The sequence below is a fragment of the Colias eurytheme genome, chromosome 18 (assembly GCF_061535395.1).
Source record: "Colias eurytheme isolate Ceu_HAF_F1 chromosome 18, ilColEury1 Martin Lab GWU primary, whole genome shotgun sequence".
NCBI lineage: Eukaryota > Metazoa > Arthropoda > Insecta > Lepidoptera > Pieridae > Colias > Colias eurytheme.
In genome coordinates this window covers 8,788,408-8,803,389 of record NC_142997.1, presented here as the reverse complement: position 1 = coordinate 8,803,389, position 14,982 = coordinate 8,788,408, and the positions used below count along the sequence as shown (strand labels likewise).

Sequence of the window (14,982 nt, the reverse complement as noted above, 5' to 3'; positions counted from 1 at the left end):
TGCGAAATTGTTACGCATTCCTACCTTGGTTTTACAGCGTTGGAAATTTCGTACGAATAATTTCAGGTCGAGTTTGTATTATATTGTAATTTGGTGAGTGATTTAATGGATAAGCTGATGGAATTTAGGAAATTTTAAGAGAAAGTTACCGTTGAGTTAAATTGACCTGTGTTTGTGTTGTTTTAGCATTTGTTAATTTTATAGCTATAACATTGATTTTAGAATTAAATATTCAATTGCAGGTACTTTACTTGTCTCTTGAGGACATAATATTATGCTTATAAATAGAATATAGTTTATTATGTATTATCTATACACTTGACAACAAAAAATCGTATCTATATTAATAAACTATGTACCTTGAAGCAAGTATCATGTATATTAGGTACCTTTGGTCTTGGAAAATCATCAACAGATTAATAATAATTATTCTAGAAAAAAATGCAAACTTTGAGTGTGGCTAGCTTCCGTCGACAATGTCTACTTAATACATGGTACAATCCCCATTTCCCTTTAGCGACTCGGTTCAAGGAGCTATCTTTTAAGTCCAATTTGCTTTAAAAACTCTGCTTAATCTTTGACAAATTTACCGGATTTTATTACGAAGTGTTTCAAAGGGAACGCTATTTACACGATAAGAATGCACCCCAGGGATGGAAACAATTTACAATGGGTTCCTGACATCCCCTAGTCACGTGGAAACGATTAGAGTGAGCTGAAAAATTGGCGGGTTTTCAGGCAAATGTGAATAACAATTTAGTGTCATCCTTAACTGCTCTTATTGCATTTACGCTTCTTAAGGGAGTCTTTTGGGGAGGTTTTTGGTACAGGTAAAACGCGGGGTATTCATTTCCTTTTCATTTCATTGTTAAATCATTTAATACTGGTAAGATTTTTCAGCGAGGCCTGTCAAAATCTACTATTTAAAGTAATATCTTAGTGAGGATAAGGATATAGGTACCCAAAGATGTATATTATAATAATTAAAATATTAAGATTTAACTAAATTGAATAAGGGCCATAGTGAAACTTAGTTATCAAGCTATTTCGCATTAAGGAAAAAAATAAATGCACAGTGTTTTATAAATTTATAATTTTTGCTGTTTTCCCTTTTATGGGAATTATTGCTTTGATTTACATATACATACATAATAATATAATCTTTATTTTACTACATTTGTTTTAACTGATTCTTGTTTGTTTTCCTTTGGCTTCTTCACTTCTTGCTGTTTCTCGATTTTTTTATTGTCTTCAATTTTTTCTGCTTTTGGCTTTTCAGGTTCAGTATTTTTTACAGCTTTTTCTGTTTTTACTTGTTCTTGTTTATTGAGTTTTATGTTTTGATCTTTCTCATTTGATTTTGCAGTTTTTTCCTTAGATTCTATTATTGTTTCAACACCGTCTCTTATAACTGTTGTGACTAATTTTCCCGACTCGTCTAATTTTTTGATAGTTTTTGTTACTTTCAAATTACTGGCGGGTTTTAAATTTTCACTTTCTTCTTTTTTCAAATCATCATTCTTCATAACTGTTTCTGGAGCTTTCTGTGCGTTTTCTACCTTATCTGATGGTTTTGATTGAACTGGTATATTCTTTGATGGAACTTCCTTGGCTTTAGTTGTCTCTTTTTGATTGTAAGTTATGTTTAACTCCGCTTTAACCGTGGTGGGGTTCCAGTAATACTTTTCATAAAACGTATTCCAAAAATTATATTCTTCATTGAAAAGACCTTGTTTTAGTTGAAGGCGTTTATTTATTTCGAGATATGTTTGTGCTTTATTTGTATAGGGTGGCCATTTTACTGCTATAATTGAGCTCTCATATTCTGTGGGATTTCTGGAAAGTATACATACATATTATAATTTAAATACAGTTTTTTTACTAAATTTAATTGCCAATTGTAAATTTAAAACAAATTGTTTAATTTATTACATACCAATATTGACAAAATACACTACTAAGTACTATGTTTCAAAAATATTAGGGTGTGGAAGTACTATTTTCAGAAAATACTATTTGAATTAGAGACAAATAGTATTTCCTGAAAATAGTACTTCTACACTCTAATGTTTACTACAAATATTTTTTTAAACAATTAACTTAATATTAGGACTATATTTATATACGTACCCATATTGAACATAATCACTCCACATTGACGTTAATCTTTCCCTAGTGTCTAAATCTCTATAATTGTTTGTGAATCCGAAGAAATCTAAAATGTATGCAGTTTGGTCTCGATGACTCGCACCTTTTATCCTGTCCATATAATTATGTTTCATATTTAGATTTCCAACGTATGAAAACTCGTATAGATACACCGGTTTATCCGAGGCAGCTGCATGCAATTTAGCAGACTTCATGATAGCATATTTGAACATTGCATCCGAAAAGTAATCTATGTATCTTGCAAGATTTGCACTAGTTACGTTTTTATTGTCAAAATAGTGCTGTTTTATAGTTTTTATCACATCATCTTTATCTCTTTCTGATTCAAATTTCAAGTCAGCTGGTAAGAATTCAGCAAAGTTTTCATTCATTTCTTCTCTCCAAGTACCGAATTTGATTGTTCGGCTTATGCCCTCCATATTTGAGAAACCAGTTAAAACAGGTATTTTTTTGTAGTCACCACGTTTTAAGGTGTCAAGTGGTGATTCAGTAATGACTGCTCCTTCTTTTACCTTTTCAATGCATGGGGCGAATCCGAACGTACTATTCGTTAGAAAATAATTGAGGCTGTGGAAAGCCAAGTCTTTATTATCAGCATTTAGATAAAACTCTGTTAAATCTTCCATACTTGCTGTTCCATTGTAGCCTATAGCTTGCGCTATATTCCAGGCTGTGCTTACGGGATCACGATTGATTGCAAACGGTGACAATGCTGATCCACTTTCTAAGATCAATTGACTGATAATACCATCCGTTTCTTTAGATAGAGCAAGTAATTCAGCCATAGTCGCTCCAACACTGAATCCTGCGAGTGTTATTTTGTTTGGATCTCCACCAAACTTGCTTATATTCTCTTTGATCCATCGTAAAGCTGCTACTTGGTCCTTCAATGCGGCGTTACCTGGTATTTCTTCATTACCGAGGCATACAAAACCGAATGCACCTACTCTGTAATTGAAGCTAACTACGACAATATCATGTCTAGCAAGGTAGCCGAATTTGGCCATATTACCACTTCCGCCAGAAAACGCTCCACTGTGAATGTACACAATGACAGGAGCTAGTTTATTTTCATTCACTGCTAATGGTACAAGCACGTTCATAGTGAGACATTCATCATCCCCCGCTAACAAGACGTCATCACCCGTTTCTTCAGTTAAGTAGCATTGATGGCAGAGTATGTTATTTTTGTTTGCATAGAACTCGTCGTCCCATGGTTTCACTGGTTCTGGACCCTGGAAAAGAAATTTATCATTGAAAAATGTATCATTCTCATCAATTACTATTTTTAAAAATAAGTTAAAGACATACTTAACTAATTTCGATAGCTGTGTTATACTAACTGCAAAATTGTTATTTCTCATATGTGTAAAAGATCATTGTATTGTTCTTGTTTATTTTATGAGATAAATAAAGTTCTTTAAACCGATCATTGTTGTGTTCAGTTCTGATTTGAAAAACACAAGTACACGCTAATTAGATACTTTGGAAGTGCATATATTTTTATGTACATAATAACTAATTTTAATATGACAGAGTAATCATGATTTGAATAGTATATTCTGTAGGACGCAATTAAAATCTTACAATGTTCATCAGTAGTTCTAGCAAACAAGTTTAAACTATAAAGTTGAAACAATTCAACTGTTTCTCCGTTTTGAATTACAATGTTGGTTAACATAGGTACTGAAAAACAATGTAATTCATGGACGAAGATAATTTGACCACAAGCGAGTTACATAGATGCTAGATGTTTCCTTTGCTAAGACAAAAGTCACTTCTATGTTATGACATAATTTAAATATGGGTTTGGTGCAAACTGTGGGTGCAAATTACTTAATTAATAATTAAAATTATCTATAAACTCAAAGTGATCACTGTTCATGTGCTTATTATAACTCAAAAAACCTAACATATTTTCTAGCGCATTAGTTAAATATATTAAGTTCCTATAAACAGTTAAGCCTCTGTTAACTTCTTCTCTTCTTCAGACTGTTGTTTTAAAAGTAGAAGAAGAATAATAGTTATATTTATTTATCTACTAGCTTTCCGCCCGCGGCTTCGCCCGCGCAGTCAAAGAAAAACCCGCATAGTTCCCGTTCCTGTGGGATTTCCGGGATTGCGTCATTTTCCCGGGATAAAAAGTAGCCTATGTCCGTTCTCGGGTATCAAAATATCTACATACCAAATTTCATGAAAATTGGTTCAGTAGTTTAGGCGTGATTGAGTAACAGACAGACAGACAGAGTTACTTTCGCATTTATAATATTAAGTATGGATAGTGTGAAAATTTCTACCACAAACTCTACTAACCTTAAACTTATTCCTGCCGGTCGGCATTGAGGCATATGGAATGCCATAAAATTCATAATAGTCCCCATTCCAATATTTATCACCTCTCACATATCCAGAATCCAATTTAACAATTTTAAATTCCTCTTCATCCGCTGTTACACTAAAAATCAAACACACTAAAATAAACGTCCACATTTTGGAATTTAATGAAAATAATTGATAAACAAATTGGTCAAGTTATCTCTCATTGAAGTTGACATAATGATAGATATATCGATATGAGGGAAAGATTACGTGGATTACTGTTTGTTGATTAATTATAGTATTACGTGTATTGTTTTAATTGATTCTTACAAATAATATAATTTAGAAATCTATGTACTTACCTACATTTCTCTTTCTTTAACGTTATCAGTTGGGTCAGTTTCCTCTCGTATTCTTTTGTTATACCTAGTAAGAAAAGTCATGATAATAATTAGGTATAGCTATAGGCGTAGATGAGCTACGAACCCATCTAAGAATCTTATTTTGTTTTTACTCTTGACATACACTCAGTTATAAATCCAAATAGAAAATATCAGTATCATACTATCAAAATAAATTTCGTTCTGTCTTAAACGCTTACAATATCATCTCTCATGACACATAAAATGTATCTCTCCTAAAATAATATATCATACAAAACATCTTTATATAATCACTAGCGGTCCGCCCCGGCTTCGCCCGTGGTACATATTTCACAATAAAAGGTAGCCTATGTTCTTTCTCAGGGTCTAAAGATTATCTGTGCCAAATTTCATCAAAATCGGTTCAGTAATTTATGCGTGAAAACCATACATACATACAAACCTTTCCTCTTTATAATATTAGCACAGTATTACAATCCATACTAATATTATAAATGCGAAAGTAACTCTGTCTGTCTGTGTTACTCAATCACGCCTAAACTACTGAACCAATTTGCATGAAATTTGGTATAGAGATATTTTGATACCCGAGAAAGGACATAGGATAGGTTTTATCCCGGAAATCCTACGGGAACGGGTTTTTCTTTGAAAACGCGGGCGAAGCCGCGGGCGGAAAGCTAGTAGGAAATAATATTGTAATACTGTGATATTAGTATAGACTAACCATCAGACATTGCCGCTATAATTGAATACAGCGAGTTTACACTACAGACGATGTAAACGGCGAAACTGCAAACAATATTCACAAGTTAAACTCTACTAAGAACAAGACATCAAACGTAATGCCCCCATCTTTAATAAGCCTGGTCAACGCCTTCTGTTACACCGTTCGGTTTAAAATGGCATGATTTTTTTCATCTTATAGTGCTTCAAATCATTATATTGATGCTGTTGCTTGAGCTGGCGAGCATATGAAACGAAAAATGGTAATATTGTTGTTTGTTTTGATCTTGTCAGACATACAGACATGCATGCATTTAAAATTAGTACCTTGGCCAACAATTTGCCATGAATTATTTGCATCGGCATTGGCATCGCTTGCTCGATTCTCATATATATAAAATTTATTTGTGTGTTACACATAATCATAATTATTTTTTCCAGGCATTATTTGATCAATTTGTCTGTGCTGGCATTATCAATGTCTTATCGCTATGGAAAACATTATACATAACAACAACGTTAGCATGTGAAATCAAACTGTTCCTTATTGAATACGCCGTTCTTCAAATGTTACGAGTCGGTGTGACTGCAGCCAAAATTTGTTTATTCGAACATTGTCCCTTTTCATTAGGGTAGTTGGGATTACTAGCGTTATGAATAAAACATATTGGGGGCTGAAACCAATTATTAATGAGTTGTTTACGGCTTGAGGGTTATCTGGACCTTGGTGTTTCAGATTGGGTTAATATCAGGAGTGGACATTTAGTGACCTCTTTGAAATATTAATTTGTTGACGGTACTGACCCGAGAGTTAGAAATGAACAGACCCTTCGCTTGCTAAGTATGGTAACGTCAACAAAGACAGTTAATTTAGTAATTTATAATTATGGTTTAATTTTACTATTAGGGCATCCAGAGATGAAGGATTTTGCACAATTATTGAGATGTCATATAAACTGGAACGTTATGCAAATGGAAGTGATGTGCATCTGCCTTTATTCTTCATATTATACACATGAATAAGATACGGCGTAAGATATTTGGAATAAATCATAAAGTAACATAAGTATCAACGAATTAAGTACTTTTGGTTTATTAAGACATTTAAGTTCGACTATATTTTGCTGGTTCCAACAAAAAGATGTCTCCTTTCATAAATATAAAATACACTATATAATTCTTAATTAACTTTTGTTAAAAAATTAACAGTCAAAAAGTAGTAAGTACAAGAAACATGAAAAATTCACCTGAAAAAAATCGGATATGTTCGCGCCATCTGCTCAATGATTTATATTCTCTGTTACAGGAATACGTGGACTAGGAGCGATAAATCTGCACAAAGGAAATCTCGAATAAAAGATCGTTTGACTTATGTATTGTGTTCTAATGTTGCGTTGTCACTTGGGAAATATGGATTTATTTGAATGTGCTTGGATTATGGTGGAAGACATATTTGAGGAGTACTACTATGTCTATAACTGTGGTCTATAACCATGCTATAACCTCTTTTATTAAAATATCAAAATCTGTTACTGTTTGTTAAAATATTAACACACAGACTCCCTTTTTTGTAGCCATGCAAAAGCCACCATTGGATCATAATAATGGTAGGTACAACTTCTTTTAATAAAATTTGACACCAAGAAAGTTGAAGGTTCAAGGCCTTATGTGAATAACTTACATAACTTCTCAAGTAGTCTGAAATTTATTATTAAATATTACAATTCTTAACACGTTCACTGCGGCACCTAAAATGCCAAACTTACCGTTGTTGCGGCATGTCTTCAATACTTCACATCGGCAAGTTCACCACTGTGCGTCATGAGCCATTTTTATCACATCGCATCTACTGACTTTGAAGGTTAATAATTTCATGAAATTTCAAGATATTTCAAAAATTTTTTTTTCGGATAATAGTATATATAGTCTTGTATATGTCGTGGTCATATCGTAGATTTGCTCATTTCATGATATGATCGATCATTTCGTGAAATGGTCACATTTCATGAAATGCTCGAATGTCTATTGGCCACATCATGATGTGGTTTGGGCAGATCAATGATAAGAAATCGTTTCTCGATATGGCCAACTAAACGCGCGGTTTTTTCATGAAATGATCAAAATTATTTGATCATATCGTAAAATAGTTACATTAATTATTGGTAGAGGCGCTGCAAGCGCTGTGTTTATGTGATAAGATGGCGGCCGCTGGCGAAAATTTAATTATTCGCAGTTTAAAACTTCATAGTTCATTTTATTACAATATGAAGAAAGTCATAGCAAATAATTTACGACGAAGAGGTTCGAGTACTATGGAAAATGCGGATATCTTATATTGAGGAAAAAATGCGTCTAAAATCGTTTACATAAATATATTTATATATCCTATGTTATTATAATTGTTCCTTTTTTAAAAAGCGATTCGCTTCTGGCACTCGCCGGCCGCTACCGCGGCACGCTCGCTTTGCTCGCTCGGCTCGTGCGTTCTTTATTAAAGTCTAACCTAACCTAACCTAAATGTTTTCTATTGCAAAAACCATTCGCTTCTGGCATTCGCCGGCCACTGCCGTGGCACTAACTTATATGACAATAATGAAGTTCTAAAAATATTCAGAATTTATTAATGTTTTATGGACTTTATATATTTTATACGATCTGGCCAAATGTGGATGACCATATCGTGAAACGTTGACGATTTAACGATCTGACCAAACCATGTTGGCCATTTCATGAAATGCGACCATTTCGTGAAATGGCCACTCATATCATGAAATGATCAAATCTACGATATGACCACGACATATATACCGCATAAATAGCTTTTAGTTTGACTCAATAGTTTAAAAGATATGAGGAAAAATGTAAACCCCTGATTTTGTGAAAAATTATTTGCCATCCCGCACATGCGTTGATACGGCATGTTTACAGTAATAGCGATGGGAAACACTGTAAAATAAAACATCGATATCGATATAAATCAATTTTGTTTATTTCAGTCTGTTTGTTAACAGATAACGAGATCGTCGATACAAAAAAAAACACATATAAAACAAGGTACTTGATAGAGTACTATCAGGAAATTGTTCAGTAACTTTTGTTTTAATTTGTTCAGTAACTTTTGTTTTAATGTTTTATATTATTTTCACAACTGTCATCACATTTTTGCATTTATGCTACGAAATAAAAGAAAGTAAAAAAACTAAAGCCTCTAAGGTATCATTGTCATTTAAAAATTTGATAACGACGCGTGCGGTCCTGGTACATCACTATGCGAGATTGACACGCGGCGCGCTCGCAGTACAGTGCGGCATGAGGTGCTTGTCCATGGCAAAATATTTGACATGCCGCACACAAAAGAAACGGTTTCTTTTTTATGCGTGTGTCCAATATTTTGCCATACGATTTTTAAACGAAATTGAGTCCTACTTCAAACTGTGATCACACAAATATATTTGTCTCTTTTCTAGTCATTGATTAATATATAAAAAACCTCGCCGCACCACGGTGAAAACTGCGATTTTGGGCGCCGCACTGTGGTGTAGTCGCTGATGGCCCGATACTGGACATGCCGCAGTGAACGTGTTAATTGACATAGCGGCCTGTGTACCACATTCAAACCAAACTTTATTTTTGAACATATTGAAGTCGTATTTCCCCATCACATCAATATCGTTAGCAGCTAGTCCGAAATGAAATTATTGCTATCCAATTTAAAGTAAATTTGGCTTAGGCATATGTTCATCATAATATATGGTGTAAAGGCTATCACGAGATAGTCGATAAGTTCATCTCAATGGGCACATAACACCAAGACAACTATGAATAGACTGTTATTGGACTTATGTTGTGGTACAAGTTATAAGCGATAGAGTATTTTCATCCACCACCATATTATAGGCTATGAACTGATATCTAAGAGTAAACATGAGAAAATATGAATAAATAAAATAAATAAATAAATATTATAGGACATTATTACACAAATCAACCTAGTCCCACAGTAAGCTCAATTAAGGCTTGTGTTGTGGGTACTAGGCGACGATAAATATAATATTATAAATACATATATAGATAATAACACCCAGACCCAAGAACAAATAATTGAATTCATCACACAAATATTTGCCCTGACCGGGTATCGAACCCGGGACCGTCGGCTCAGTAGGCAGTTACTTTACCACTGCGCCAACCGCGTCGTCAAAAAGCCAAAATTATAGCCCAAATTGTGTATAGAATTAAGTGATTAATTTATTAATTTATTCAACAGCATGTTCTTACAAACTGTAGATAAAGAGGCATACTTAATGCGAAGTTATGATCATAGTTAAGTAATCCCAACATTGTACCTACAGTTAAGAAACCTTAGATGTGGTTACTGTCTTGATTGGTCACTCATTTACCAAATTTGTTCCAAACTGTGTTAGGATTGGAGTCGAAGAATGAAAAATAAAAGGCGGAAGTTACTTCATTGTAATAAATAAAAAAAGGAATCCGGCATGCCATTACAAAATCTAAGGGTTAATATCTCTTTTTAATTAAATTCTCTAATGACTTGTACCAACCCGCAAAAGGCTAGACGCAACTTGATTGGTGGAAGACGATCTTAAACCCCACTTTAATCCGAGATAAGTCGGAACGTCGGGACACCCTCGCACTTAGCCCTCGCACAAGCACCTGTACTATTTTATTGTCACAATAGTATTCGTTGAGCGAGTACCGTCTGCAAGAAAAACAAAATAAAATATTTGGACGGCGAATGGAAAGTGTAGGTAATGTTTCATTTTTTTACAATTATTTTAGACTAAGCATTTAATTAATGACTTTCCGCATTGTGAGCGCCTATAGAATATTATTTATGAAAACTTCATAAAATATGTGTGTGATATCAAGTGTTTTAAGTCTCTATGAGTAGCGGCTGCCCATGACGTATCATAATTGAAGTGAAACTTCTTTATCGGGGTTGGAAAAAAATTTAGTGTTACATTTTTTCGTTATGCGTGACATTTTTCCGTTACGTGCCATCTTTTTCTTATCCCTGCGACGCGTGATTCGGCGTATTTCTGTAAAGTTGCATATAGTAAATTATTTTTCGAAAAATAAGGTCATAAAGAAGTTTCACTTCTTACGTGTGTACACTAGAACGCGCACACATTTTTTTTGAAGTGAAACTTCTTTATCAGGGTTGGACAAAAATTTAGTGTAACATTTTTGCGTTACCGTACGCGTGACATTTTTGCGTTACCCCGTACGCGTGACATTTTTGCGTTACCCCGTACGCGTGACATTTTTGCGTTACGCCGTAAGCGTGACATTTTTGCGTTACGCCATACTCGTGACATTTTTAAGGTCTTAAAGAAGTTTCACTTCTTACGTGTTTACTCTAGTACACGCATACATTTCTGTGGTATTTGGTACGTACCACTTAAGTGCAAAATGGTGATTTTTGGGTATGAGCGTTTGAAAGTTTTCACGGTTGCTACCCTGTTGCTACAGATCGGAATAAACACTTGAGTAAAACAAATTTATGATATTTAAATGTCTATTATGTTCAAGTTTTGAACACTTACAAAAAAAATAAAAAAAATGTTCTAGTTCAAGAGTAATTGTTACTTAACATGTTTGTACCAAAAGAAAAAAATGTGAAAATGATGTGAAAATGTCTAAAACGTGTGTACTTAAGTGGATTAGAGCATATTTATTTGTACTCTTAATTAGTATTTATTCCTATTTTTACCTTAATGGAAAGGATTTTTCTTTTTTTTTTTCGACGGAGACATAAACAGACATTAAAAAACAAATATTATGGGGAAACGTCTTCCATACAAATAGATTTAACCATATATAAAAACAAAAACGAATAGGAGTGTGATTTGCCACAAATAAGTACTCATAAAAAAGCCAGGAAATATTGTGATTTTCGTGCAATATGCAATTCTCTGATACTCTCTCTACAAAGTAAAATCCTAAAAGTAGTGTGTGTGTATGTGTGTGGTTCAGAAGTCACGGTAGTTCGCTTGCCTGCCGTGCTAGATGCTGCGGGATCGATCCCATCAACCGACATGTACCAATGTGTCTTATTCGTATGCATAAGTAAATTCTCTAATAACCAGAGATACATCTTCTATAACAAGAAAACATCATCATTTCTAATAACAGGAAAACATCGTGATGGCAACCGAGATTTTGGTCTGAAATCACCAACCAGCAGTGAGCAAGCGTGGTGATTACTGCTCATGTCTTCTCCTTGTGAGAAGATGTCTTTACCCTGCAAATAGTTACGAGCTGGATCCAGTCAAATAAAATTTGTTTGTAAAACGTACCACTACAACATTCATTCATAGTCGTCATCACTGTCCTGAAAGTCATAAGATTGTTTCTAGTCGGACCATGAGACAATGATTTGAAATAATCATCATAAATTGGATCAATTATTGGCAGGAGATCTAAGATTTCTTTGAATTTCAGAGCATCGATATTGATAGGCTCATTAGAGGCCAATGGCAAAGCCACTTCGGAGAATTCTATCTTTTCTCAGTTCTCATAAACCAGAAATACAGAAACTCTTCATTATCACTCAAAGAGTATTTAAAATCTACGTCATTAGACTTTTCATACATCAACCAGAAAATACAGTTCTAACCAAATGTAGTTTTGTCTGTTGCAGTATTTCTTTTGATAAAATGAGTAGGTAGTCAATAGTTTTGAAAATGGAAAGAAGTCAGATTCATTAATTAATTTTACATCATGGCGATTGCTGGTCATTTTCATTTATCTCGGGGAACGGAGATGGTGCTGTTTCTTTTTGAATGAATCTTTCAATATCTGCTTAACAGGCAAGATATTATACCGTTTTTGACCTGGAAAACACTGAATATAAAATAAGCTACTCTACTTCTTCTGCCAAACGGTTAATAAAATGCCATAAGCATGATGCGATTTTATCCGCACCTCTTTGAGCTATTCCTTCATACATAACATAATGGAATGTTCGTTTAGTAGTAACTTTGCGGATTTTTAAATTGAAAGTCCAAAGTTTCTTTTATAAAAGGCTACAGATGCAGTTAAATTTGGAATCTGTAAACAAACAGCTTTTATCTTTTAGTTTCATAGTGAAATGTTGCCTTATGCTCCGATTTTTCTAAATCTATTCTAATCTGACATGAAAGAATGAATTTGAAGAGACAAAGAATCAAACCTTGTGCGTGTAGGTATCGTTATTTGGCTTTTTAAACGTTTACCAATCTAACCAAATCGATTTAAAGATTGGTAAACGTTTCTGAACACACTAAGTCTAAGAGTTCTTGCATCACATGCATGTTTCTTTATAGATAATAGGCTTGAGACCTAATGTCTGAAGATTTAAATTATGTGCCAAATAACGTTATATTTAAGTAAGGGAGAACTCAGAGAAGACCTGTTAAGTTCACAAATAATTTTATTTGATTTGGTACAAATAAGTTAAGTGATGATAATAATTATTCAAGTTTGGTCTAATTATGTTAAGTGCTCTTACGTTGTAAATGGCCGTTCGTTGATTGAGTATTCGTTTTACAAGTCTATGTTAAGTTATATTAATATATTTGTATCAAATAAAAATATATTTTTTTGTACTTAAGTGGTTTTGATACAACCTATTTAAGGTATTTCTACTATCAATAGGCTTATGTGACATAGACCAAACGAAAGAGGACGTTTTTATCAGTATAGATCGCCAAAAAACAAAAAATGGCCATTTTTGCACTTACGAGGTATATACCAAACACCACAGATTTTTTTTAGTTTAAAGCTGTTAAAGTAATTACTAATTAATACGCATTTTTATTACTATATAATATTATAATATCGTAGCGTGATATTTGTCCACGTGAGGTTTTCCTTAGTTTATGATAATTGTTAAATGAAATCATAGTGATATGAAATTAAGAATGCATACCACGGATGAAAAAATAATTGGACATTTACGAAACGTAGTTTTAATAACTTCCATGTAAAATTCCTATTAACTCGCTCACTCACTATATAATTTAGATTTCATTTCAAACACAGTATGAATTATTAATCTTGCTTGCACCATACCGATGTCTGGCATCCTTCGATTGCTGGATCTTAAATCCTACTACAGTCCTAGATAAGTTGCAACGTTGGACACCCTACACATAAGCTCACACCTGTCTGCATTATATTGTCTGATAGATTTTGCATTCGTTTAAAAATGGGGAGAGATAATCCAATATGAGCGTTGGACTGAGAATCGAAAAAGTAAATAGCGTAGGATGTGATATTGATTGTTTATAAAATTTTACTCCTTGCAAATGAATACACAATAATTGTGCATTAAATATATTTTGCTATAACATTTTGGTAGGCGCATAAAGTTTAAAGAAACTTATGGCGACTATAATATTATGATAAAGTTCCCATTTTACAAAAATAAATATATTAAATAGATTATTTTTATAACCAATTTACACTTTTAATTCGAACAAAGAACGAGCTTTACATTCGTATCGTAATTTTTTAAATTTTGTTCAAAATTATTTCTCTTATGATTCGTATATAAGCGCATAGAAAGAGCAAATACAATGGGGATATCGTAAAATTACTAGAAGCAGCTGTATTATGACAGAGGGATAAAAAGAAAAATAAGGTTGTCCATTACCAGGGGATTATGCGATGTAAGGGTGTCGTGGATTTTATGAGGAAACAGCAAATATTACAGGAAATAAAGTTCGGTGCTTTTAATTATTCGTATTGAAGCGGATTGTATGTAAATTACTAGTATTAGGCAGGAATTATAATTAAAACAGGACACTTTGCACGTGGAGTTGTGTTTTGAATGTTTATCAACCTGGAGCTTATGCAAATATAAAGTTATAACAATGATTAGAATACAATTATAAATGATGCAGCCAGTAATAAGTATCTACAGAATTTTGAATTTAAAATTCATTAATTATTTACATTGTCTTTCTGTGTTAACTTAAATGTCACAGAAACTAATTTCAAGTACCTACTTGCAAAGCAAAAAATATTTTATATTCCACTAATTCTTTCTCAAACCAATATATTGTTTTTTTATTTTATTTATTAAAAAGGTTCATCACCAGTTGTTACATAAGTATCATTCACGTAAAACAGTAACATAGGATTTACACATTACTATGCACAACTATTACAGATGAACACTACATTCACAGAAATTAATAATAAATTAGGCGATATCTATACACAATATAGGTAATATTGTTGTTGATAATATTAGCACAAACATCGATCCGACCATGAAGTGTATTGTAGGTACACGTAAGAAAAAATAAAAAGAAACGATCATTCATGCCCGACGTCACGTAACGCACGGCATGCCGCATTAGTCTAGGGACGGAATAAA

General features: G+C 33.3%; 1 protein-coding gene across 1 annotated transcript; it reads right to left on the bottom strand.

The window, feature by feature from the left end:
- Positions 1-1,101: 1,101 nt before the first annotated feature.
- Positions 1,102-4,659, bottom strand: LOC149900846 (esterase FE4-like). The gene is made up of 3 exons (XM_090112296.1): positions 4,483-4,659; positions 2,131-3,404; positions 1,102-1,836 (listed from the first exon to the last, which is right to left on the bottom strand). Exons 1-3 carry the CDS (start codon positions 4,657-4,659, stop codon positions 1,164-1,166), a joined length of 2,124 nt encoding a protein of 707 aa, XP_089968422.1. The 3' UTR covers positions 1,102-1,163.
- Between the last annotated feature and the right edge of the window lie 10,323 nt (positions 4,660-14,982).